This window comes from Sarcophilus harrisii, chromosome 1 (genome assembly GCF_902635505.1).
Source record: "Sarcophilus harrisii chromosome 1, mSarHar1.11, whole genome shotgun sequence".
NCBI lineage: Eukaryota > Metazoa > Chordata > Mammalia > Dasyuromorphia > Dasyuridae > Sarcophilus > Sarcophilus harrisii.
The window spans coordinates 688,688,431-688,713,276 of NC_045426.1; the positions used below are offsets into that span (position 1 = coordinate 688,688,431).

Sequence of the window (24,846 nt, forward strand, 5' to 3'; positions counted from 1 at the left end):
CTCCTCCTAACTAGCTTTGTGGCCTCAGACTGAACCTCTGATCTCTCCATTTGTAAAACAAAAGGAATAATCTTCAGGAAATCATATAGGCTTCCATGAAATCCACAGTTGTGTAGTGAGATTTTGTTATTTTATTTCTTTCAGTTATCATCTCTCTCAACTTATGGGGGGGAGGGGTTGTATAGGAAGGAAGAAGGGAAGGAGAGAGGGAGGAAGGAAGGAAGGAAGGAAGGAAGGAAGGAAGGAAGGAAGGAAGGAAGGAAGGAAGGAAGGAAGGAAAGAAGGAAGGAAGGAAGAAAAGGGAGGGAGGAAGGGAAGGAGGGAGGAAAGAAGTACGCAAAGGAGAGGGGAAGGAAGAAAAGAAGTGAAGAAGGAAGGAAGGGAGGGAGAAAGGAAGAAAGGAGAGAGAGGGAGGGAGGGAAAGAAGAAGGAAGGAAGGGAAAAAGTGAGGAAAGAAATGAAGAAGAGAGGGAGGGGGAAGGAAGAAAAGAAGGAAGGGAGGGAGAAGGAAGGAAGGAGAGAGAGGGAGGGAGGGAAAGAAGAAAGAAGGAAGGAAAGAAAGAAGTGAGGAAGGAAGGAAGGAAGGGAAGAAGTGAGGAAGGAAGGAAGGAAGGGAAGAAGTGAGGAATGAAGGAAGGAAGGGAGGAAGGGAAGGAGGAAGAAAGGAGAGGGCAAGGATAGAAGCCAGGAAGGAAAAAGGAGCTTAAGAAATGTTTGCTTTCTTTTTTCTTTCCCCCTTTCTGTAGGAGAGAAGTTGTTTTGCCTGCCACATAGTAGGCGCTTAGTTAATGCTTGTTCTCTCCTCTCCCACTCTTTCCTGAGGACAGGGGCTATCCCCAGCATTTAGCACAGAGGTTGACACATCTTAGACTGATGTGCTATATTAAGGATCATAGAACCCTAGACTCAGAGATCTGGAGGCAGTCAGTGGAAGTCCCTCTTTTAACAAATGAGAAAATGAGACCTGGAGAGAGTGGTTCCAGAGTCACTCAGGAGCAGAGCTGGATCCAGAGCCAGACCCTCTCACCCCAGTCCAGCACTCCGTGATGCCCTGAGCCACAATGGGTAGAACTAGGAAATGGAGCATTGTGGTTGTGGAAACTCATGGCTCCCCAGTCAGAAAGAGCATCTGACCTCCACACGGGCAGGAAGGACCAAGGCAATCCTGTCAGAAAAACATGAGAGTCCCTCATAAAAACAATCGCCAGCATTTTCATAGCACTTTCAAGTTTACAAAGCATTTTACAAATTTATGTTGTTTGATCCTAACAATCCGGGGGGCGGGGGAGTGATACTATGATTGTCCTCATTTTACAGATAAGGAAACTGAGGCCCCAAGAGTTTAAGGGTGACTTGCCCAGGATCACACAGCTAGTAAGTGTCTGAGGTAGGATCTGAACTAGGGTCTTCATGAGTCCAAATTCAGCATTCTATTCATGGAAACAACCAGAGGTCCCAATTCTAAGATCTTGACCTAGGACCTCATGGACAAAGGCAAGTGTGCGCCCTTCAGGGGTCTCCTTTCCTTATCTTTTGGTGACCTCTTGGATTTCTTTTTTCAGGAAATCAGGGAGATGGTCGCTCCAGTCTTAAAGAGTTTCCAAGCAGAGGTAAGACCAGACATTCAGTGTGCCCTCAGCACAATCATCCAATCTCTCACTATCCCTAAAGTAGAACCTTAGCAGCTGGGCACACACACGCACACACTACATCTATATTCTCTCACTAGAAATGACTCCTGAGCTGATCCTGGAAAAGAGCTAAGGGTTTCAAGAGGCAGAATTGAGGAAGGGCATTCCAGGCAGGAGGAACTGCCTATGCAAAGGCATGGAGATGAGAAATGAAGGAATACAGGAATAGCAAATAGACTGGTTTGGCTTAATTGTAGAGTATTTAAAGGGAGTTTATCGATGTAATTAGTAATATGTCAATACACACACATAACTTTGCTGTGTTACTTCAAATTAATTTCTTTGTACCGTACTTATTGTGTAAATCCATAAGGCTGTTGCAGCTGTACTATTTCCTCCCCCTGCATTCCACCTCTAGGTCACTGTAAACTTTTGGGGTGAGACCATTTGCATTTTTATCATTGTATCCCCAACCCCCAGACTAGCACATGGTGGATGCTTAATAAATGTTTGTTGATTGAGTATTGGGGCTTTCTCCTTCCACAAATTGCACTGCAATTACTTATCTATTTCAGTGTTATATCTCCCCCATTTCCCCTACCCCAGAGTAAGAAGTTTCCTTTTTGTTTCTTTGCAACTCCAGTGCCTGGATAGCACATGATACTTGTTATTGTTTGGTCGTTTTTCAATCTTGTCCGACTCTTCCAACCCCATTTGGGGTTTTCTTGGTATAGATACTGGGCAAACCTTCTCCAGCTATTTTACAAATGAGGAAACTGAGGTAGGCAAGATCACACATCTAGTAAGTATCTGAAGTCAGATTTGAACTCAGGTCTTCCTGACTCCAGGCCCAGCACTCTAGCCACCTAGATGCCCATACCCACACCTTCCAGGAGCTTAATAAATGCTTGACGGAGTTAAATTTGAATTGGGCTGGACTGAGGTTGAGATACAGCATCTTTGTCCTATGTGGATCAGAATTTGACAAGCTTCCTGCTTTCCCAGAGATCTTATCTCAACTTAAACTGATTTCTCCCTGGTCTGTCATTTACCATGGGTCCAAGGACCTTGGGCTCTGGGCTGAGACTTGAAGAAACCTAGTTCCCGGTCTTGGATTTGTGGGACTTTGTTTGAAGGCCTCCATTTTTTCCTTTGTGAAATGAGAGGTTTGGCTTGTGTATCCCCTAAGCTCCTTCCAGCTCTGGCATTCAGCGATTCTCTAAGACCCCCTGGCCATTAAGTATAAACACTTTACCAGCCCTTCTTACTAGGCTTCCCTCCCTCCTCGAGGGCTACCCAGAGCAAAATCGATGTAGTCCACTTGCTTTCCTGCCAACTTGCCTGGCTGGTCCTTGGCTCCCCGCCAAGCTGATCTCAGCCAAAACAAAAGCCTTCCTTTGGCTATCCTTGAAGCGCCCCCCAACAGGGGCCGAATCTCCCCTAATTCATTCTTCCCCTCCCCGGACCTTGTGATCAAGAGCCAGAAGAAAATGAGTCTATCCAACCCAGGAATGTTGGCTAGAAAATCATCTCATTCTAACCGGGTGGGGAGAAGGAGGGGAAAAGGGAGAAGCCGAGAAATCGTACTTCTGAGTGCTTTTAAAATGATCAGTCTTCTGGGGGCTGCTTTCTGTGTTCTTCTAATGTGCTTAGGCAGAAACCCCTAGAGGAATGGGGCACCGAGAGCTCACGGCGGGCAGCCTTGGCGGCGGCAGCCCATTGGAATCCGTCATCTGCCGCCCGCGCTCCATTCCTTTAAATCTGTCTCCTTGGAACTACGTAACCACATAAGAAAATATTAAAGTAAACAGTAACTGGATTTACACAAATGCAGCTTATTTCCATATTTTTCATCACTTCGTTTTATTACTCAGTTTACTGATGTGCTCATTTATTTATAGGGCAATCCAGTATTGATTCATCCCGTTGCGCGGGTGCCTAAGCACATAAAAGAGAGTGATAATGATAGGAGTAGGTTTTCATGCCTTTGTGTTTCAAAAAAAAAAAGGCATGTTCTCCCCCTACCACTACCCCCTCCCCAGCATCCTTTGTGAGTGAACGCAGACGGGCTCAGGAAGCCAGCTTTTCCCCTGGTACTGAGCTGTCTCCGAGGTTACAGAGACGGCTCTCTTGGTGAGGAAGAAAGCTCTGTTTTTCTGGCTCCTTGGCGCCAATGCTCACTTGGGGGTAGGATGGAATGGGACGGTGGGGAAGGGGCAAATCAGGCTGCGGTCCGGCAAGATAAAGGGTCTCACTCAGAAGCAAAGTTAGAGCGGAGGTTGCACGGCCTCCCCCACCCTTCTTCCTTCCCTTGCTTTACTCACCAGCGTTGTCATTTTGCAATAGATCCATTTCTAATCAAGCTTATATTTTTAAATCTGGGATATCATGGATCCTGGTGGGAAAAAGTGTGGTTTAGGAATCAGGAGACCTTTTTAGCTTTGTGATTTGGGGCAAGTAGTTTTAGCTCATGTGAATTCAAAGCTAGAAGAGACCTGAAGGCTGGTTTTTGTACAGTGCAAATCCACCCCCCCCCTTTTATTTTACAATTGGGGAAAATGAGGACCAGAGAGAAAAATTAGTTTCTCAAGGTCATGGAAGTGATAATGGTGGGATTTGAATCCAGCACTCTAACTTTGATCCAGAGCTGCTTTCTCCTTGGAATTTCCCCTCTCACCTGGGATAGTTCCCACCCCAACCTCCATTTTTGGGGAGAGGTCCAGGCTGGCCATCCTTCATTCCTCTTCCAACTGACTTTTGTCCCCTGAACTTTGATGACTGAAGAAGAATGACCTTACACAGTTCTATCTCATTTAAATCCAACTCATACATAAGTCAAGACCTCACCTTGTGATCTCACTGGTCCTCTTTGAAAATGAAGGATGAACAACAGCTGTAAATGTGACTCTGTGGACTTCAGCGTCATGGCCTCCTGCACAGGTGCCCCCCTTGTCCTTCTCCATCCCCCCCGCAGCTTTTTACACAGAGCCCTCTTCCATTAGAATATAAGCTCCTAAGAGAAGGGAGTATCCTTTTTACCTTTTATTTGTATCTTCAGCACTTATCACAGGGTTTGGCATGCAGCAGGTATCTATCTAATAAATCTTTCTGACCATTCACCTCTCAATACTGTATCTCATTGTTGCTCAGTTTCCTCATTTGTAAAATTGAGCTAAAAAGCTTAAATCTCCCTATTCCTGAGTTGCAATGAAAATGCTTTGTAAAGCTTTTGTCATTTTAATTCAACATATATTTATTAGCTAAAATTTGTTTAGAGATAATGTGTGTGAAAGAGACAGAGACAAAGCAACAGAGAAAAGGTGGGACAGAAGAGAGAAAAAGAGGAAAAAGAGAAAGAAAAAAGAAAGAAGGAAAAGGAGAAGGAGCAATAGAGATAGAGAAAGGAGGAGGGTGGGAGGGAGAAAAAGGGAAGGAGAGAGGGAGGGAAAGAAAAAGGGGAGAGAGAGAGAGAGAGAGAGAGAGAGAGAGAGAGAGAGAGAGAGAGAGAGAAGAGAAAAGAGAAAAGACAGCAAAAGACAGAGAATTTTCCCCTTAGGTTCCTTTATTACTTACTACACTGGGGCTTATTCTCTAGTCAAAGGATTTTCTGGTAGCCACAAGGAGTGGAGAAAATTTATTTGTTCAGAAGAGCAAATAGGCAGGTAGTTGAGGTTTTGAGCTTGGGCATGGATATTTCTGGAGAAAACCCAAACCCTGAATGTAGAATGTGGAGTATAAGGAAACCCCCCCCAAAAAAAAAATCATTCTCCTTTGTGATTCCACTTGGTGCATGTCAGCCTCTGCAGAGCCTCCCTTTTGAGTTTGGACTCTTTAAGAGAACTTCATTAATTTTCTTAAGAGAGCTTTTCATCTCACCTTTAATGTAAGAAAAAGACTGCATTTGTCTATGGTTTTATTCATGAAACCTCCGCTTTTCCCTTGATCTATTGACTAAGTAATCATGGCAAACTTGCTTCCTCCCACTCTTTAGGGAATAAATATTTCCCAAGGAAGGTGTTCATTTTAAAAGGGGGGGGGGAGAAAAAGGAATCTTTCCTTGTCCAGGACCAACTCTGTCCGCTCAGCAACAGAGAAGTGAAATCTGATTTTCATTTTAATTTTTGTTAATGAGAACCCATCCATTATCCCACCCGCTGTAAACTCACCAGGCTCACAGAGGTTGCATTGAAGATTTCCCTGCACTAATTACCACGCAGGAAACATTTCCCTTGGCGACTGCACTCCCAAGTCATGTAAGTCATATAAAGTAGCCCATAAACCACCAGGGTTGGAGGCAGCCCCCTTTGCTCATGCATTCTTCTCCCCACCAAGGCTTCACGCCGAAATAGAGAACGTTTTTTAAGTTCGTTTCTCATTTTGTCTGAACCAACTCCACGGTGCTGTAAGCCCATGTATCCTTTTTATCTTTTCATATTTTTGTACACAAGGAAGGGGTGGAAAGGAAGCAAATTGGCCTTGCCGGGAATGGAGAGAGCTTTCCCTCCCACCACGATCCAATCAAGGATAGTCTGATTTCCCTGGCAAATGGGAAACAAAAGCTGCCCGCCAAGGTAGCTTAATGGAGACAGCTTGAAATGGACAAAGTTTGAATATCCATGCACACGGAGAAAAGAGCAAGACTCAAACCCGGCTAATTACAAAAGTTGCTTTATGAAAGATAATTCAAAGCAATAATTTACCAAACATAATCAAGTGGCACAGATGGGGCTTTTGATGAATAGTTTGCAACATGCAATTAGCGGCTCTCGCAGTTACATATCATTAACCCTCCGAGCACAAAAATTATTTTCTCATTATTAGTTGAAAAGGTAAAATTAAGCTGACTAGACAGTAAAGGAACAAACTACAATTAATTACCTTCATTTATTACAGTCATTATTTTAAACTTAGTTTTTACTCAGATAGAGAGATGAAAACATCTAAATTAAAAGTTTGGTTATGGTGAACCGAAGGTAAAACTTTCGAAGTTCTTGGTTCACACTTACCCCCTCCCCCAAGTGGCTGATGGGAAGGTGGGGGACACTAGAATTAGACAGCTTTTTCATTTGTTTAATCTCTCTGAGTCAGCTGGAAGCGGGGTCCTTTATGGTCAGCGTGAAATGTCAATGTCAGGATCGCTGGTGACCTTTCTGAAAAATAGTAGCCGAGGGTCAAAGGAGACCTGAAGGTCTTGGAGGGATCTGATCATGGGTATTTAATGAGTTGATTCCAGCAGATCAGAAATTCCTTCTCCCAGGCTCAAGGAGAGATTAGGTTTAATGATCTGTGTTAGATAAAGAAGAAGGGGGGGGATATAATTAATTTCCACTGTGGGCTGGAAGGAAACATTTATTTAGCACCCATTGTTTTTAAGATAGAGTAATATAGTGGACCAGATTTGGGACTTGGCAACAAGAAAACTTGGGTTCAGATATGCCTTCTGGTACTTAGTGGGCATTATGTAGAGTGTCAAGTCTGGAATCAAGAAAACTTATCTTCCTGAGTTCAAATCTGACCTTTGACACTAGCCCTGTGACCCACACCTATATGCCTCAGTTTCCCTATCTGTAAAATGGTAAGTTACTCCAGTATCTGTGCCAGGAAAACCCCAAAAGAGGTCATATAGATTCAGAAAAGACTGAAACATTACTAAAACAACAAAAACTTACTAACTGAATAACCTCTGTGTATCTTAGGTAACTCCATAGGCACCACTTCACTAAGATGGGCTTCAATCTGCATTGATGGAGGGAGTTTCTATGCCAGTAAAAACGCAGATCCTTTTCTAATTTTGAGAAACAGGCCAGGGATTATGTTTTTGTCTTACTTTGTATCTTTAGTGCTTAGCACTGTCCCAGGCACACTGGAAGAACTTGATATGTGTTTGTACTTAGTGACTGACACAAACATTTAATTCCTCTTATCTGCCGACTACTCTGCTGGGTACCAGGGACCTACAAGGATGAAATTCAAAAATCTCTGCTTTTAAGGAACTAATTTTCATGGGATGTCAGAGCATTACAGATGTTGAGCTGGTCAGAGGTTATTTAGTCCATTCCCTGCTCCCAGCCCCTTTTTATAGATGGGGAAACTGAGGCTTCAGAATGTTAGACTTCTTTTAATTTCAGACTAGATCTCTCCAGAAGTCAATCACAGACCATTCTCTGTTCACCGGCTGCTGCACACCGGCTGCTGACCGGCACAAAAGTTTTGACCTACTCTGTTTGAGCTGGTTCATGTCTCCTAAGGCAGCCTGGTATCCGCTACTCCCAGGGATTTGCCACACATCAGGGCCAAACTGCCGACGTCCCATTGGCTTTAGTTTTGCTACAGTTCACAACTCTAAACTCACCAGCCTTGTCCAGATAGCTGGATTCAGGTGTATGCCCCAAGGCCCAGTCATGCAGATAGCTAATAGATAACCGAGCTAGGATTCTCTGATTCTAGAGCCATCTTTATATAAAGGAAAGAGAAAAACATAGGATTATAGATTTGTCAATCAATCAACTGGTATTTATTAAGAGATAGGGATACAAAGAAAGACAATAAAGATTCTGCCCTCAAGAAGCTTACCTTCTAATGGAGTAAACAATATAAAAAGAGGGGCTAAGAACGTAAATGGAAGGAGAAGGAGATTGGTTCCTGGGAGAGGGAAGCATGATGAGTAGATTGAAATGGGTCTGAATTCTGACAAGATAGGTAGAAGCTCACTTAGCAGAGCAAGAGAACCCAGAGGAAAAGTTCCAAGCATCTCTGAGGCGGGAGAAGATTAAAAAAAAAAGTAGCACCATGGTGAGGAGATGTCAGGAACGTGCTATATAATTTTAGGTTAATGTGGTTATTAACAATTATCCATATATCCTAATTCATATGGTTTATTTGTTTATGGTTTATTTTACAAATTATATTTGAATATTTATAAAGCATATTTCTAGCATTACATTGTATAATTATGATGATAATATAAGTAATTATAATATCTCCTACAATAAGGATCGCATACAATTGGCTAATCTGCTATTCCCCTGATTTGGGTCCTGTCCTTGGTTGGGCCAAGCCAAGGAGGGACCATAAGTTTGACTGAATCTCACTTACAGCCGCTGAAGGGGAGAGGGCAGGAATTTGGCAGGATCCTTCAGCCAATGATACACATGTCCACTTCCTGCAATATGGAGCAAACCAAAAAAATAATGCTAGAGAAAAGTGAGAACCGATGATCAGTCAGTTAGCCATAACCTTGTCTTACCGGGAGTGATTGTTCTCTAACAGACTGATTAGTTGTCATTAATTGATAATAAATAGAAATGTGAGATAGGGGCTTAGAGACTGGGAGAGGTGAACCTCTTTTGTCCTTCACTTACTGTGAGACTTTGGACAAGGCAATATCCTTCTACAAACCTGAGTTTCCTAACATGTTAAAAAAAAATTTAAGGGCCCGAATTATTTTTTTATGGTTTGAAAAATTGTGGCTATCTTTTAGATATTTACATCATCTTCATTTCCAAATTTACCCTCTCTTTTTTGTGATTAGGGAAGTGAGAGGGAAGCACCAAGTGGACAGCTCCACAAAATTAGGCAATACATCAAATGAATATGACAGTGAATACATAGTCGACATTTCTGTCTCCCTATCTCTGCAAAGAAGGGAGGCGGCCAGAACATTTTCTCCATTCTTCTTTGGGACCACGTTTGATCATTATAATTATACCATATCAATTTCATTTTTTTATTCTTTTCATTTACAGTGTTGTCATTGCTAGCTATGTTTTTTTCTGGTCCTGCTTTTTCTGGATGCATCAGTCCATTTAAGACTTCCAGTGCTTCTCTCTGTTCAACATTTATGATAGCATATAATTTTCCATAACATTCCTGACCATTCTCCAAACAATGGATATCTACTTAGTTTTCAATTCTTTGCCCCCACCAAAAAAAAAAATGTGCTACTAAAAGTATTTTGGTGTATGTGGTCCTTTTCTCTTCATCTGCGACCTTGTTAAGGATTATGCTTAACAGTAGGATCTCAGACTAAAAATGTATAAAACCATTTTAGTCTCTTTCTTATATAATTTCCAAGTGTTTTCCAGAATAGTTGGACCAATTTGTAGTGCTGCGGACTGTGCTATTCTGCCAACAGCGTCTGTCCGCCAACAACGCATCCAACACTAACTATTCCCATCTTTTCTCATCTTAGCCAGTTTGTTGTGTGGGGGATGAAGACTTAGAGCTATTCTGCTTTGCATTTCTGTCATTTTTGATGATTTGGAGAATTCTCACATATAGTTGATAAGTTTGCAGTTATCCTTTTAAAATTTTTGTTCGTATCCTTTGATCATTTATGCTATTGAAGAGCAGCTCTAGATTTCATATGTTGGTGTTTTTTGCATATTTGTCTTGGCAAGAATGATTTCTAAGGGCTCACCCAGCCCTGATATTATAATAATATGATATCACAGACTGCAAATGTGTCAAACTCAAATAAAATCGGGAGCCACTAAACCATACATAAGGATGCCTGCAGGCCATTTATTGACTTAGAAAACTACATACTGACATTATCTGTGTTTTATCATGGCACTTTCCCAATTGCATTTAAATCCAATTGGGGCCTACTGGGGAGTGGAGCGGGCTTCGTGTTTTATGCCTCTGAAAATAGTACAAACTGTGAAGTGCTTTCAATGCTGAAGCTGGGGCGTTTGCATTTTTTCCTAGAGACAGTAGGGAGCCGCTCAGTAATTTTGAGCAGAGGATGATACAGTTTTGGCAGTTGCATGCTGGCTAGATTAAAGAAAGGAGCAAGTGAAGAGTCAACTTGCCAGTATGAGTGAAGGATGGATAATTGCTTGAGAGCAGCCCGGTCCACCGTGGAATGGCTCCCATCCTTAGGAAATTATTTCCTAACATGGATCCTCAATCAAATACTCTCTCCCTTGCTCCTGGTTCTGGCTCCAGGGTCAAGCAGATCAAGGCTAATCTTTCGTTCACATAATAGCCCCTCAGGTACAGGAAGACAGCTTTCATAATCTTATGGAGTCTTCTCTTCTCCAGGATAAACATCCCCAGTTCCTTCAATCAATCCTGTGATGCTCTGACCTCAAGGAGCCTAGATTCCAAGCTGGAAAGGCCCCTCTGACTTTCTGAGAGCCAATATCCCTCTTATAGATTATATATAGATATGGAATATGGTAGCCCTATCCTGAGTGGTATCAAGTCTCTCTCTGCCCATGGCCAAATATCTTGGCTGGACATTGCTCGTGGGAGACAGCTACCTTCCATTTAACCTGAATTTTTTTTTTAAAAAAGCCACACCAGCTGACTTGTGACAAAGAAAACAAAAAACAAAAAATAGGTCATGTCTCTAATGTGTCCTTTCAAAATATGACAAGACCTTTAAAAATAATCCGTGTTAAAAGAAAGAAGGAAGGAAGCATTTATTAAGCACCTGCTATGTGTCAGTCACTGTGCTAAACACTCTTTATAAATATTATCTCATTTGATCCTCATAACATCCATGGGAAGTTATTACAGTTGAGGGGAGAGAGAGACAGAGAGACAGAGACAGAGAGAGATGGACCTAAGTTAAATGATTTGCCCATGATCACACATCTAGTGTCCCAAACTGGGTTTGAATGCAGGACTTCCTGAGCAGGTCATGTTCTGTCCATTGTGTCTAGATGCTGATATATTGTTGATAGTGTTGTCCAGTCATTTCAGTTATGTCTGACTCTTTCTGACCCCATTTGAGGTTTTCTTGGCAGACACTGGAGTTGTTGGCCATTTCCTTCTCCAACATTTTACAGATGAGGAAACTGAGGCAGACAGGTGAAATGACTTGCCCAGGATGAAATCAGATAGGATGTTTACTTGACAAAGATTCTGGAGTAGTTTTCCATTTCCTTTTCCAGCTCATTGTACAGATGAGAAAACCGAGGCAAAGAGGGTGATGTGACTTACCCAAGATCACACAGCTCATAAGTGTCTGAGGTTGAATTTGAACTCAGAAGATGACTCTAGGTCCAGCATTCTGTGCACTACATCAGCCCCTAGCTGTCCAGATGCTGATAGCGAATTAAGATCTACAAGGGACAGCATTCTGAGCCTTCTGGAACTTCCCCAGCATGGAGAGTTCTCCCCACTCATCAGTGACTTAGTGAATATACATGATCTTAGATTAATGGATAGAAAGAACCTTGAAAGATTCCTTAACTGGGAGGAAGGACCTTAAGTCCAATCCCTTCATTTTACAAAGAAATTAGACCCAGAGAGTTTATGGGACTTGCACAGGTCACACGCTATCTTTGAACTCAGTCTTCCTGACTCTAAATTCAACACTTTTCTCTTTGTCACCTGAGATTCAGGATAAGTGACTTGCCTGCATTTGCACAAGTAGTAAATGTCAGAGGGAGAGTTTCCAAGAATCACAGAATCTTAGAGTTGGAAGGAACTGAATTGAACTATTCAGTCCAATCCTTACCTGAATAACATACCTTAAAAAATGATAAGTGGTACTGAGATTTAGTGATAAACCTGGAGTCAGGAGGACCTGAGTTCAAATATTGTTTCCGACACTTACTAGCCGTGTGACTCTAGGCAAGTCACTTAACCCTGTCTGCCTCAGTTTCCTCATCTGTAAAATAGGAATAATCATGGCACCTCCCTGCCAAAGTTGTTATGAGGATCAAATAAGATATTTGTAGAGCACTTAACACAGTGCCTGGCATATAATGGGTGCTTGTTTCCTTCAGTGAAGAGAAACATTCTCTCTCTCTCTCAAGGCAGCTCCTTCCACTTTGGGACAGCACTAATTATTTGGAAGTCTTTTTTGTCATCAAGCCTCAATTGCCCTCTTTCTATTTTCTACCCATTGATCCTAGTTCTTTCTTCTGGGAACAAACAAAAGCAATCTAATCCACGTGATAAATCTTATTAGCTTGAAGATAGCTATCACCTCAGCCCTGCATCTCTTTTCCAAGCAACATAATCCCCAGTTCCTTAAATCAGTCATCTTTAGCATGGAATTGAGCACCCATCCTGGCTGCTCTTCCTTGAATATTCTTCAGCTTAAAACGCATCCTTCCTGGTATATAGAGACCCCAAATGAACACAGCTTAGTTTGAGTCATTTACATTGCTATTCTTCCTACTGTATACACTCCTGATCCCCTGTTGTTTTTATGTTATCTTGGATCAGAATGCTTTGGTCTTGCATCATGAAAAGGTAGGTATTTACTTCTATCTCTATAAAACACTGGGATCATTTTTGCTTTCTTACCAATCATATCAAACCATTGACAAATAATGAACTTGCAGTCCACTGAAAACCCCAGGTCTTTTCTAGACAAACTGTAATCTAATCATGCTTCTCCCATCTTATTCATTTGAAGTTGATTTCTTGAACCCCCATGTAAGACTTTATACTTGCTGTTGTTGTTACTGAGTAATTTTAGTCGTATCTAATTCTCTGTGGAGTTTTCTAAGCGAAGATACTAGAGTAGTTTTTGTATTTCCTTCTCTAGCTCATTTTGCAGAGGAGGAAACTGAACAAAAAGAGTGAAGTGATTTTGACTTGCTGAGGATCACACCTTATGGGTGCCCTTCTAGTACTGGCTACTCCAAGACTTTCCCTTTGTCCCTATTAAATTACACCTTAATTTCTTTATCCTGTTGAGATCTTTTTGGATTTTGACTCTGTCATCAAGTGTTTCACCCAGCTCAGGTCTTTTAATTCATCTCCATCTTAATAGATAAGTCTTAGGGATTTAATGGAATAATCCTAGGACCCTTAGATCTTGAGACTTTCTTAAGGCTTTGCAACCAGAGAATATCTGAAATGGAATTTGAACCAAGGTCTTTGATTTGGTAGATATAGTCTAGGTTATTGGTGTGGCACATAGAGGTTCAGTGTCCTATCCCACCCAGGCACACAAAAGCTATTAGAGGTCAGAGGTGGGATTTTAACTCTAAGCTATTCTTTAGCTAAAAAGAGAGAGAGAGAGAGAGAGAGAGAGAGAGAGAGAGAGAGAGAGAGAGAGAGAGAATAGAAGAAAAAAAATAGTCTGAACACTTGGGAGCTAGTAGCACCATGGACAGCTCCCTCATATCTACAAAGGATGAAGACAGATTTCTTAGTAAGCTCTTCAGCTACCCAGGCTTAGATGCATGATGCTTTATCATGGCTCAGACTCCATTTCCCACCCATGCCTTTACACAGATTGACCCTCTCGTCCTTGCCTTTTAAACTCCCCATCTTTCTTAAAAGGCTCAGTTTATGTCTTATCTTCCAGATAAAGCCTTTTTTAATCTTCCTTGATATCTGTGCCCTGCCCCTCCTCAAATTATCTTGTTTTAACTAGCCCATGTAAATATTGTATCCTTCCAGTAGAGCATAAACTCCTTGAGGGAAAGACTCATCTTATTTCTGTTTTCTTATTCCCAATGCCTCGTACAGTTTTTTGCACACGTAAGGAATTTGATACATACATGTTGATTTGGTTTGGATTTAAGCATTGAGCCAATGGAAGCCTTGGTTAATGAGGATAATATTTGAGATTTCACCTGCATTCATAGAGCTTAGATTTTCAATGTTGCTGGGACTATTCCAAAGGTCAAACCCCTCACTTGGAAGTTCTTTGGTCTGATAGATCTCTTACCTTGACCTCCTTTCAGAATCTCACTTCCTTCTTCCCATTTTGACTCTTGTAGACCAGAGAAGAGTTTGCTTGGCTGGGAAATAGCCAATGGATCCCTTCAATTCATTGCTTCCTGGGGCATTATCAACCTTGGATAATTTTATTCATAATGAAGTCACCTAAAAATAACCAGCTGGACCCTCTACCTCTTTCTCTGGATCATCCACAGGACTGGTTATTATGACTTCATCACTGCCTGCCTCAAGAGAAAAAGAGTCATAATTTCTCAATGAAAGAAGTCCTGCTTCTCCCAGAGACATCGTAGCTGCCTAAGTGTTCTTCAGTATTTTATTCAGGAGAAATTAACTCAGATAAAGCAGAGACTCTAGTGTGTCTCCAGGGTTCCCAGCCACCTGCCATTACACTAGGTGATATGGAGAGCATCTAAAGGAGGGCCAATTCAATGGTGAAGGGCCATGAGTCTATACTATAGGAGGGTATCTTGATGAAACTGTGGATGTTGAGGCTGGAGAAAAGAAGACTGAGGGAAGGGAGGAAAGATGAGGGACCCTGACAGTTGTCTTCAAGTATCTGATAGGCTGTCACAAGGAAACAGGTTCAACTTAGGGTTTATACTCAGACAAGACATTAGAGGGCATCTAGTCTAGCCCTCTCCATTTACAGATTCTGAAATGGAGACCCAATAAGTGATTTTCCAAGGGTCACAAAGGTAGTTAAATGGCATAATTCTTTTCAGTGTATAGATCAGTTTTGCTGAATTTTTCTTCTCTTCCTCTCTTTTAAAAAAAATATAAGGGATAGCTTCTGGGAGGGGAAAGGAAGAGGTATGTAGTAAGAAATTCTAGTGATATAAAAATAAGAGACATCATTAAAGATTTTTTAAAGTTCTTCCCTATATTGATATATCATCAGCCTTCCAACAACTTCTTCAGCATACTCTAAGAATAAAATTTTAGAGTTAAGAGAGTTCATCTTGGAAGACATCTAGTCTAGCTATTCACCCATTTATCAGGTATTCCAATCTCTTCCCCAAAGACAGAAGGCTTAGCAGCTTTCTTTGGAGAAACACAGGATGATCCAGCCTTGTAAGGTGAAAAAAAAATCTCTAGACCTACCCATATTTCTAATGACCCAGTCAAAGCTCACCTAACCTCATCTGTACCTTTATGTAGAAACAGGAACAGAGACCTGAAAAAATGTAATAATACATCATCTTTATATAATGCTTCCTTCCCAACTGTTTTGGAGGGGGAAAGTGAAAATATTATTATCCCCCATGGTTGTATGCCTCGACCATGGTCACGAAGAATAGTTGGCAAGTTAAAACCCAAACCTGAAACCAGGTTTTTGAATTCTAAAATCAGTGCCCTTTGCACAAAACTCTACCATCCCTACATAGAGCTCAATAAATGTAGGATGTGTTCTTGGATCTCACTAAAACTCTTGTTTTTATTCAAATTGATGTCTTTCGTGCCAATTCAGTTTTGTTTTGTGCCTTAAACCCACCATTCCTTTAAATAACATTCTTGTGAGCTAAACAAATCACAAGAAATTCTAAATGAATGGAGAGTTCATTGTCCTTATCCCAGCCAAATAAATGGAAGGAATGACCTCAACAAAACAATCAAAACTGAACTCTGTGGAATTATAATGACCAAACATGGCCCCAAAGAACTGTAAGATAACATCTCCTACTGCTTCTTTTTTATGTGTGTGAAACACTTTTTTTTAATTTAATTTTTTAATAGCTTTTTATTTACAAGTTATATGCATGGGTAATTTTACAGCATTGACAATTGCCAGGTTTTTTGTTCCACTTTTTCCCCTCCTTCCCCCCATTCCCTCCCCCTGATGGCAGGTTGACCAATACATGTTAAATAGAAACACTTTTTAATATCAGATTTTTTATTAGTTTTGCTGAATTTTTCCCCTTTTAAAAGATATTATAAGGGATGGCTCGTGTTAGGGAAGTATGCATTGGGAAATGTCAATAATGTAAAAAGGTGTCGATTAAAATTTATTTTTTATTTTAATAGCCTTTTATTTTTTCAAATACATGCAAAGATAGTTTTCAACATTCACCTTTGCAAAACTTTGTGTTTCAAATGTTTCTCCCTCTTCTCCTGTCCCCCTCCCCAAGACAGCAAGCAATCCAATACAGATTAAACATGTGCAATAATTCTAAATATATTTCCATATTTGTCATGCTAAACAAAAAAATCAGATCAAAAGGGAAAAAACATAAAAAAGAAAAAACAAACCACAAAAGATGACAATATTATGCTTTGATCCACATTTAGTCTCCATAGTTCTTTCTCTCTGGATGCAGATGACACTTTCCATCCCAATCCCAAATCTATTGAAATTGCTTGAATCACCTCATTGTTGAAAAGAGCCAAGCCCTTCACATAATCTTGTTGCTGCTGTGTACAATGTTCTGCTCACTTCAATTAGCATCAGGTCATGTTAGTCTTTCTAGACTTTAAAATTTATTTTTAAAAAAAAGGACCAATCCATCAGTCAGCAAGCATTTATTAAGTGCCTCCTATGTACCAGGCAATGTGTTGGGAGCCAGGGATACAAATGAAAATGAGACAGTACTTGCCCTAGAGGAGAATCAGGAATTGTCTTCTCCCCAGTAAAAGTAAGACTCAGTGAGAGGATTCCACTAAGGAGCTACTCACTGAGCATTTGCTCAATATTCTTAAAGATATCCTAAGCATTTAAAGATCGAAAAAACTTGGTCTTTTCAAGTTCAACCCTCTTCCTTTCACAGATAAGGAAACTGAGGCCAGATTCTGGGTACTCTCTCTGTCCCTCACTCTCCCTCCTACATTCCTACTAATCCTTGCTTCCTTAAAGTCCCAACTAAAAGACCACCTCCTCCAGGAAGGCTTCCTTGATCCCTCTTTATTTCAGTGCCTTCCCTCTTTAATTATTTCCTGCTTCTCCTGTATATAGTTTGCTCTGTATATATTTACTTGCATATAATCTCTCCATGCACCCACTCACCCCATCCCCCACCATTTGATCATAACCTCCTTGAAGGCAGAATTTTTTGTCCCTTTTTGTATCCCCAGTGCTTAACAGGGTGCCTAGCGCACAGTAGGAACTTAATAAGTATTGATTGATTAATGTGAATAGCCCAGAGTCACACAAAGAGCAAAAATAACAGCTGAAATCCAATCCTGTCTCATCAGAGCCTTGATTCAGAGCTGAAGGGGACCAAAGAGATCATTTTGTCCAGATCCTTCCGTTGACAAAGATCGAACCCGGAACCCCGAGCAGGGAAGTAATTTATCCAATGTCACAGATCTTGATTTGAACCCAGATCTTCTGTCCCCAAATCCATCCCACTTTCCACTTCTCTGGCTGGCAAATATGAAGGTAGAAATCTCTGCACCCAAAGACTCAGATTTCCCTGACATGGTGCCCACATAGCCAATAGTGGGACCTCAGCCCACTGTAGTGTATGTCTGGGGTCCCAGCTGGACATTGTGAACTGTTTTCCCAGACACCTAAAGGAATAAGAGCTACGCTCTGGAGGTTCAGCCATTCTCTGACTTGCTGTTGTTTTCCCAGCAAAGCTACCGGGGAACTTTTGGTAGTTCATCCTCAGCGTTAAAATAAACCAGAATTACATGCCAACTCCCCCAAATGATCCCACACTGAAATGCTGCTCAGGAAGGGTTCAAGGCCTGGCTTTGGGGGGCAAGCTTCTCTGAGCTATTTCCATGCATAGATAGCAACAGGATTCTTGCTCTCTCATTGAAGGGAAATCTAATTCCAGGGTGGGGGGTTTCCTTCCTTTATAAATTATTTACTCTTTCACTGTGTTAGATTTACTTTTCTCTCCCAAAACTAGATTTTAATCGAACCTCTTGGCTCCTTTATACTTTTGATTTATAAATGGGACATCTCCAGACTCTGGTGACTGACTGTCTTTTCCTGCCAGCCTTTTCCACTTTTATCTCTGCCTCTCAAGAACTTAGCAGAACACCTGGCAAATAGTAGGCACTTAATAAGTACAGGGGACAGGGGGATTTCTTTCCTTCCTTTCTTTTATTTTTCTTTCTTCCCTCGTTTGCTTCCTTTTTCCCTCACTCCCTCCCATTCCATCCTTCTTCCCTCCCTCCCATCCTTCTTTTCTTTTCTTCCTTCCTTTATTTCCCTTCTCCTTTCTTTCTCTCCATCCTTTCCTTTCTTTGTTTTTTCTTCTTTCCTCCCTCCCTTCTTTCTATAGTTCTTTCCTTCATTTCTTTTCCTATTTCCTTTCCCTCTATCCATTTTTTTCCTTTCCTTCTTTCTTTCTTTCCTTTCCCCTTCCTTTTCCCCTCCCTCCCTCCATTCCTTCCTTAATTTCTTTCTTTCTTTTTTGTTTCTTTTTCTTTCATCCCTTCCTTCCTTTCTGTCCTTCCTCCTCATTCTTTCTCTCTTCCTTCCTTCCTCCTTGCCCTTCCCTTTCTCTTCTTCCTTTTTCCTCTCTTCCCTTTCTTTTTTTGTCCCTTCCTTTCTCTTTTTCTCTATTCTTTCCATTTCTTCTTCCTCCTTCCTTCCCATCTTCATTCCTTCCCCCACCTTCTGTTCTTCCTTCTTTCCTTCATTCCTGTTTTCTTTCTTTCCTTCCTCTCTTCTCTCCTTCCCTTCTTTTCTTCCTTGCTTTCTTTTTACTTTTTCTCCTTCTTCCTTCCTTCTTTCATTTCTTTCTTCCCTTCTTACTTTCTTCTTTTATTCCTCCCTTCCTTCCTGTCTTTCTTTTCCTTCCTTTCTCTGCACCCCCCCAGTCTCTTACCACACAACCTTGGACTCAAACTTTGACTCTACTCCTTAATATTTGTGTGACCTTTAGCAAAATTGCTTCACCTCTAGAAGCTTTACAATCTTTACCTGCATAACCAGAGGTCTATAATGGAACAGAAAAGGGATGGCCCATTGGAAAGATCCCCAACTTCTGGAGTCAGAGGACTTAGACTCCAGTTTCTCCTCTGATCTCTATTACCTGTGTGAGATAGTAGTTGACCATTTATTCATTTTCTTCACCTGCAAAACCAAAAATTTATGATGTGATAGAAGTTGTTTTAACTTCTGCACTCAAAGGTCTTGGGTTCAAATCCCACCTCTAGCAAGATGCTTTGCCTTCCTGGTCCTCAGTTGCCCTGTTTGTCAAATAGGAAAGTTAAATTCGATCATCTAATCCCCTGAGTTCTCTTGAATCCTATACGTGATTGTTGTTTCTGGCCTGTTACCTTCCTCTGGAGAATTTGAGTCGTCCTTGGAAAACAAGCTATCAGTCAATCAATCAATGTCCAATCTTCCTCCTCCCCATTTTGACTTAGCATCCATAGAGTACATTGACTGATAGGAGCAGCAAATAAAGGCCAGTATGGTCTTCTAACCCACAGATACTCTCCAAGAAACCTGGCTAAGGAGGAGAGGTGGCATCCTCGCTTTCCATTTCTGAGACCACATAAAAATGCTTCCAAAGATCAGCTTAATATTGAGTAAGGAACAATTCCATTCAATCCAGTTCAAAGGACTTAATAACTTCTTGGTAGATTAATTGATTATTGAACATTGGATTTGGATCCAGGAGACCTGTGTTCAAATTTCCATATTTACCTCTGTGACACTTGAGCAAATTACTTCACAGATACCCCTGAACTCAGTTTCTTCATTTACAAAAGTTAGAGGAGGGGATATATAGTATAAGGGAAAGAGAGCTAGATTTGAAGCAGAGATCCTGGATTCAAATCCTGACAGTGACACTACTGACTGTAAGCAAGTCAAGTGACTTTTCTGAGCTTCAGTTTCTAACTATATAAAATGAGTATGTTAAGTGAGTGGGTCTTTAAAGTTCCTCTCAGCTTAAAATCCTATGAGGAGAATAGAAAAATGCCAAAGTGTTGCTAGAAATTGGTGGATTGGTGGGGTGACCATTAGTTCAGGGCAGAAGGGAGGGCATGTTGCACCTTGAAGAATTTTAACAGGTGGAATTAGAATGGAAGTAGGGGCACATCCCTTGTATGCAGGATGTCATTAATCAATGACCGGATTGGTTTGGAACTGGACAAAAATGGAGATGTTGAGTAGTCTTGTTGAAATGGTGAAAGACTAATCAATCAATCAATAAACACTGATGAAGTGCCAATTATGTGCAGACACTATGCTCAAGTGAAGCAAGAAGCAAAAAACAGTCCCCGTCCTTAAGGAGCTTATAGTCTAATGGGGAAAACAACAAATAATCCAATATGAGGAAAGGTGGGTTAGGACCAGATAGCTGAAGCCTTGAAGGCTAAGTTAAAGGTATTTAAACTTTATCGGGGAGCCACTGATAGTCAAGATTAGACTAAATTGTCCCAAGTTTACATCTGGACTCTCTCCCCCTTCTGCTAATTGATGGTTATCAATATTTTAATGGTCTAAGCAAAACAAAGTAATGGAATTACACGCAATTAAGTCTGTTGTATGTAACAGGCTTGTTTGTGAGGGCTGACTGAGAAAATATTTATAAAGCATAGAGAATGGTGCTGGACATTTTTGTTGTTGTTCAGTTGTTTTCAAACACGTTCAATTCCTTGTGATCCCACTTGGGGTTTTCTTGCAAAGATACTGGAGAGATGGGGCAGCTAGTTGGTGTAGTAGATAGAGCGACAGCCCTGAAGTCAGGAGGACCTGAGTTTAAATCCGCCCTCAGACACTTAACACTTCCTGGCTGTGGGACCCCGGGCAAGTCACTGAACCCCAATTGCCTCAGCAAAAAAAAAAAAAAGAAAAAGATATTGGAGAGATTTGCTATTTTCTTCTCCAGTTCATTTTACAAATGAGGAAACTGAGGCAAACAAAGTGAATTGATTTGTCCAGGGTCACGGAGGTAGGAAGTATCTGAGGCCATATTTGAACTTAATGCCAAGCCTGGTGCTCTATCTACTGTACCACCTAACTGCCCGGCCAAGCGCACACAGTAGATACTTAGGGAAATGTTTGATTCCTTCCTTCATAATAGTCACCGAGTCACCAAGGCTCTGTGCTCAGCACTGGGGATACAAGGGCAAACAGAATGGACTAGTCCCTTCCTTCAAGGGCTTACTTCTAAAGGGGGAAACTGAAAGGTGGGGCGGGAGTGTGGAGAAGTCCAGAGAAGGAGGATGGGCTGGGGCAGGGAAGGAAGACATGGGTGACCTGGGTGACTTCTTAAAATGAAGCTTCTGGAGGAAGCAGCCAATCAGATGGAGAGAGTAGAGGTAAAAAGAGTGCTCCCAATGGGAGAAGCCCAGGGGGGAAGAAGAAGAGATGGTAGGGAAAGTGTGCAGCCTGAGAGGACTGAAGCAGGGACTTCCTAAATGCTTCTTGGATAAGATCTGATTGGATCCAATAAGCAGAAATCTCTTTCCCATCATCCTCCAGACGCATGGGTGAGCACACATGTACACATACACAATCATTCACACACATACACACATATTATCACACACACACACAAGCACCTACATACAATCACACTCATACACGCATTGTTATATACACATAGATATACAATTATAAACACATAATTACGTACAATCACACGATCACTTAAATACAAGTATATAATCACATGCTCAAACACACACAACCACATACACATATGCAATGATACACATAGACACAATCGCATATATACACAGATACAGTCACACATAATCACATATATACAATCACATACACACAAAGTCATACACATAATCACATGCACACAATCACTCACACACACAACTGCCCCACATGCACAAAAGATCAAGCGCACCTTTTTGTATTTGTTCTTTCGTGCGTGTATGGAGTGAATATAAATAGGTGAGATCTTTCTCATCTTATTTTCTCCTCAATCTTTAAAGAAAGTCATAAATAAAAGATCTGACTCACCATTACTTAGGAACATCAGATTTAGAACTGAATGGGGCTTTAAAGATTGCTTGATCCAGACATCTTATTTTACAAATGAGGAAACCAAGGCACAAGAAAAAGAAGTGGGAGATCTGAGGTTCTATCCCGAGTCTTCTCCTTACAAAGTCAGCAAAGATCAAAAATGAGATAAGTGTGCCTCTGGCCAGTGCTCCTGCCTACCTGCAGAACAATTCCTTCTATGACATCCCTGATCAGTGGTCATCCAGCTGCTGCTTTGAAAGAGCTCCAGTGAGGGGGAGCTCACCAGGCAGCTGAGTGGGACAGTAGATAGAGCCCTGGGCCTGAAGTCAGCTGTGTGACCCCAGGCAAGGCATTTAAACTTGATTTGCCTCAGTTTTCTCATGTGTAAAATGGGGATAATAGTAGCACCTACTTCTCAGAGTTGCTGTAAAAATCAGATGAGATAATATTTATTAAGTACTTTGCAAATCTTAAAGGTGCAGCTGGGCAGTGCAGTAGGTAGAGTTCTGGACCTGGAGTCAGAAAGTCCTGAATTCCAGTCTAAGCACAGATGTTTCCTTTCCTGAGTGACCCTGAGCTAGTCAGTTACCCTTCTTTGCCTCAGTTTTCTCATCTTTAAGATGAGGATAATAACGGCATCTATTTCGCAGGGTTCTTGTAAGGATCAGATGAGATAATAATTGCAAAATGTTCTGCAAACCCTAAAGCATGATATAAATCCTTATTCTTCTTCTTGTAATTATTGTCATTTCCTGAGGCATCCTGTTTCAATCTGGGATAGCTCTCTCTCTTAGAAAGTTTCTCCTTAATCATGTCTACTCATCTATCTCTACTTCCATCATTTCTCTTGGTTCATTGGAGCCAAAGTGAATAGCTCTCAACTCTCCTCCAAATGGCAACCTCTAAGTGGCAATTAGGTGGGCCTCAGACTCATGGTAGTCGTATGATCCTGGACAAATCATTTAATTTTTGCCTCAGTTTCCTCATTTGTAAAATTGCAATCAACTAACTCCTATTTCCTAAAGTTATTGTGAAGCTCAAATGAGATAATTGTAAAGCACTTAGCAAAGTGCCTAGCACATAAAAATGCTAATCATTAGTATTATTGTTGTTGTTGTTATGACAGTGTTTGAACTTCTTGAGCACAGATATCATGTCTTCCCCAGCTAAGCTGGTCTGAGTCTTTCAGCTGATTTCCATATAACACGGACTCACATCATCTTGCCCCCATCCTATTCAGTTCAGTTGGGTTCTCTCCACTTCATCCTTTGTGGCACCAAAAAGTGAACAGAATATATAAATGACATTTCACAAGGGAAGAATACGTTGGAGAATGCTGCCTTTGGACTTCAGAAGTCTAAGTTCAAATCCTGCCTTTAGTGCTTACTACCTGTGTGTCCTTGTGTGTAAAATAAGGGGATTGGATTAAATAGAATTGTGCCTTCAGAGTTGGGAAGAACCTTAGAGACCACTGAGTCCAACTCCCTATTTTTAGAGAGGACACTAAAGCTGAGAGACATTAAGTGGCTTACCCTGAGTTATGTAGTTGCCAAGTGCCTGAGGCAGAATTTGAATTTGGGTCTTTCTGATTCTCAGTCTAGCACTCTATTATCTACTATAGTGCCTAACCTCCAAAAGTTTTTTCTGACTAGTCTGATTATCCTATGCTGTTTCTGGCCTCGGACACTTACTAGTTGTGTGATCCTGGGCAAGTCACTTCACCCGGTTTGCCTCCATTTCCTCATCTGTGAAATGGCAAGTAAACCAGTGTCTCTGCCAATAAAATCCCAAATGTGGTTACAAAGAGTCAGACAGAACTGAAATGACTCGATGATAATAAAATTCACCTCCTTATGGGACCCACCGACCCAAACCCACCCTGCCGGGCAGCGCCACACAGCAAAAAATGAAGGCAGAACTTCTGAAGGAGATGCAAACTCCTTTGGTCTTTAGAATGGGATGCATCACCAAAGCCTCGTTGAGCTTGTCATAGAGCATTACAACCAAATTAAGAACCAGCAGCAATTTTCTTTCAAGCAGTATCCAACGCTTTATAAAGTAAATTATTAATACATCTTTTTTTTCAGCTAAGCACTTATTTGCAGCAGTCCCGGGTTCTTCTCATTAGAAATAACATCATCTAAAGAACGCTATTGATGGATTTTTTTAATCTCAGAATCATGGACGTGCACCACATGCGTATATGACATATTCTTTAACTAGAATTCTCATACTTTATTTTTATATTATTGATCTTTCTGACATGAATTGCTTCTTGGCCTTGTGAAAGCGTTGTAAGCTCGCTGCCTTCAGAGGAATGGGTCTGGGCCCACACAGCTCTGGGAAGAATGATAACTCCTGGGTACGCGAGGTAACAGCGGACGCATTGAACAGCAATTAGTCTGCAGTGACTTCATGTTCGGCTTTCGAGTATGAAAATTTACAAGCCTTTTAATGGACTGGATTATGAAATGCTGTGGGGAGGCCAGCTGGGTGAAGATAAGGCTGCCTGTTGAAATCATCCATCTCCTGGCTCTTGCTCGGTGTGGGATGGGGCGCCATGGCGTCCCACCATCTCCAAGGAGATGGGACAGCAGGGCAGGAAGGATGAGGCTACAGAAATAACCCCCCGGAACCTTGCCCCAGGACTTAGAAAATTCACATGAC

At 41.4% G+C, this 24,846-nt stretch overlaps 1 protein-coding gene across 1 annotated transcript in view; it reads left to right on the forward strand.

The window, feature by feature from the left end:
- The window catches only part of CUX2 (cut like homeobox 2), a 303,004-nt gene that overhangs the window by 149,463 nt on the left and 128,695 nt on the right, over positions 1 to 24,846 (forward strand). Inside the window, exon 4 of the mRNA XM_031948557.1 lies at positions 1,563 to 1,610. Coding sequence (XP_031804417.1) covers positions 1,563 to 1,610 — 48 coding nt within the window. The remainder of the gene's footprint in view (positions 1 to 1,562; positions 1,611 to 24,846) is intronic.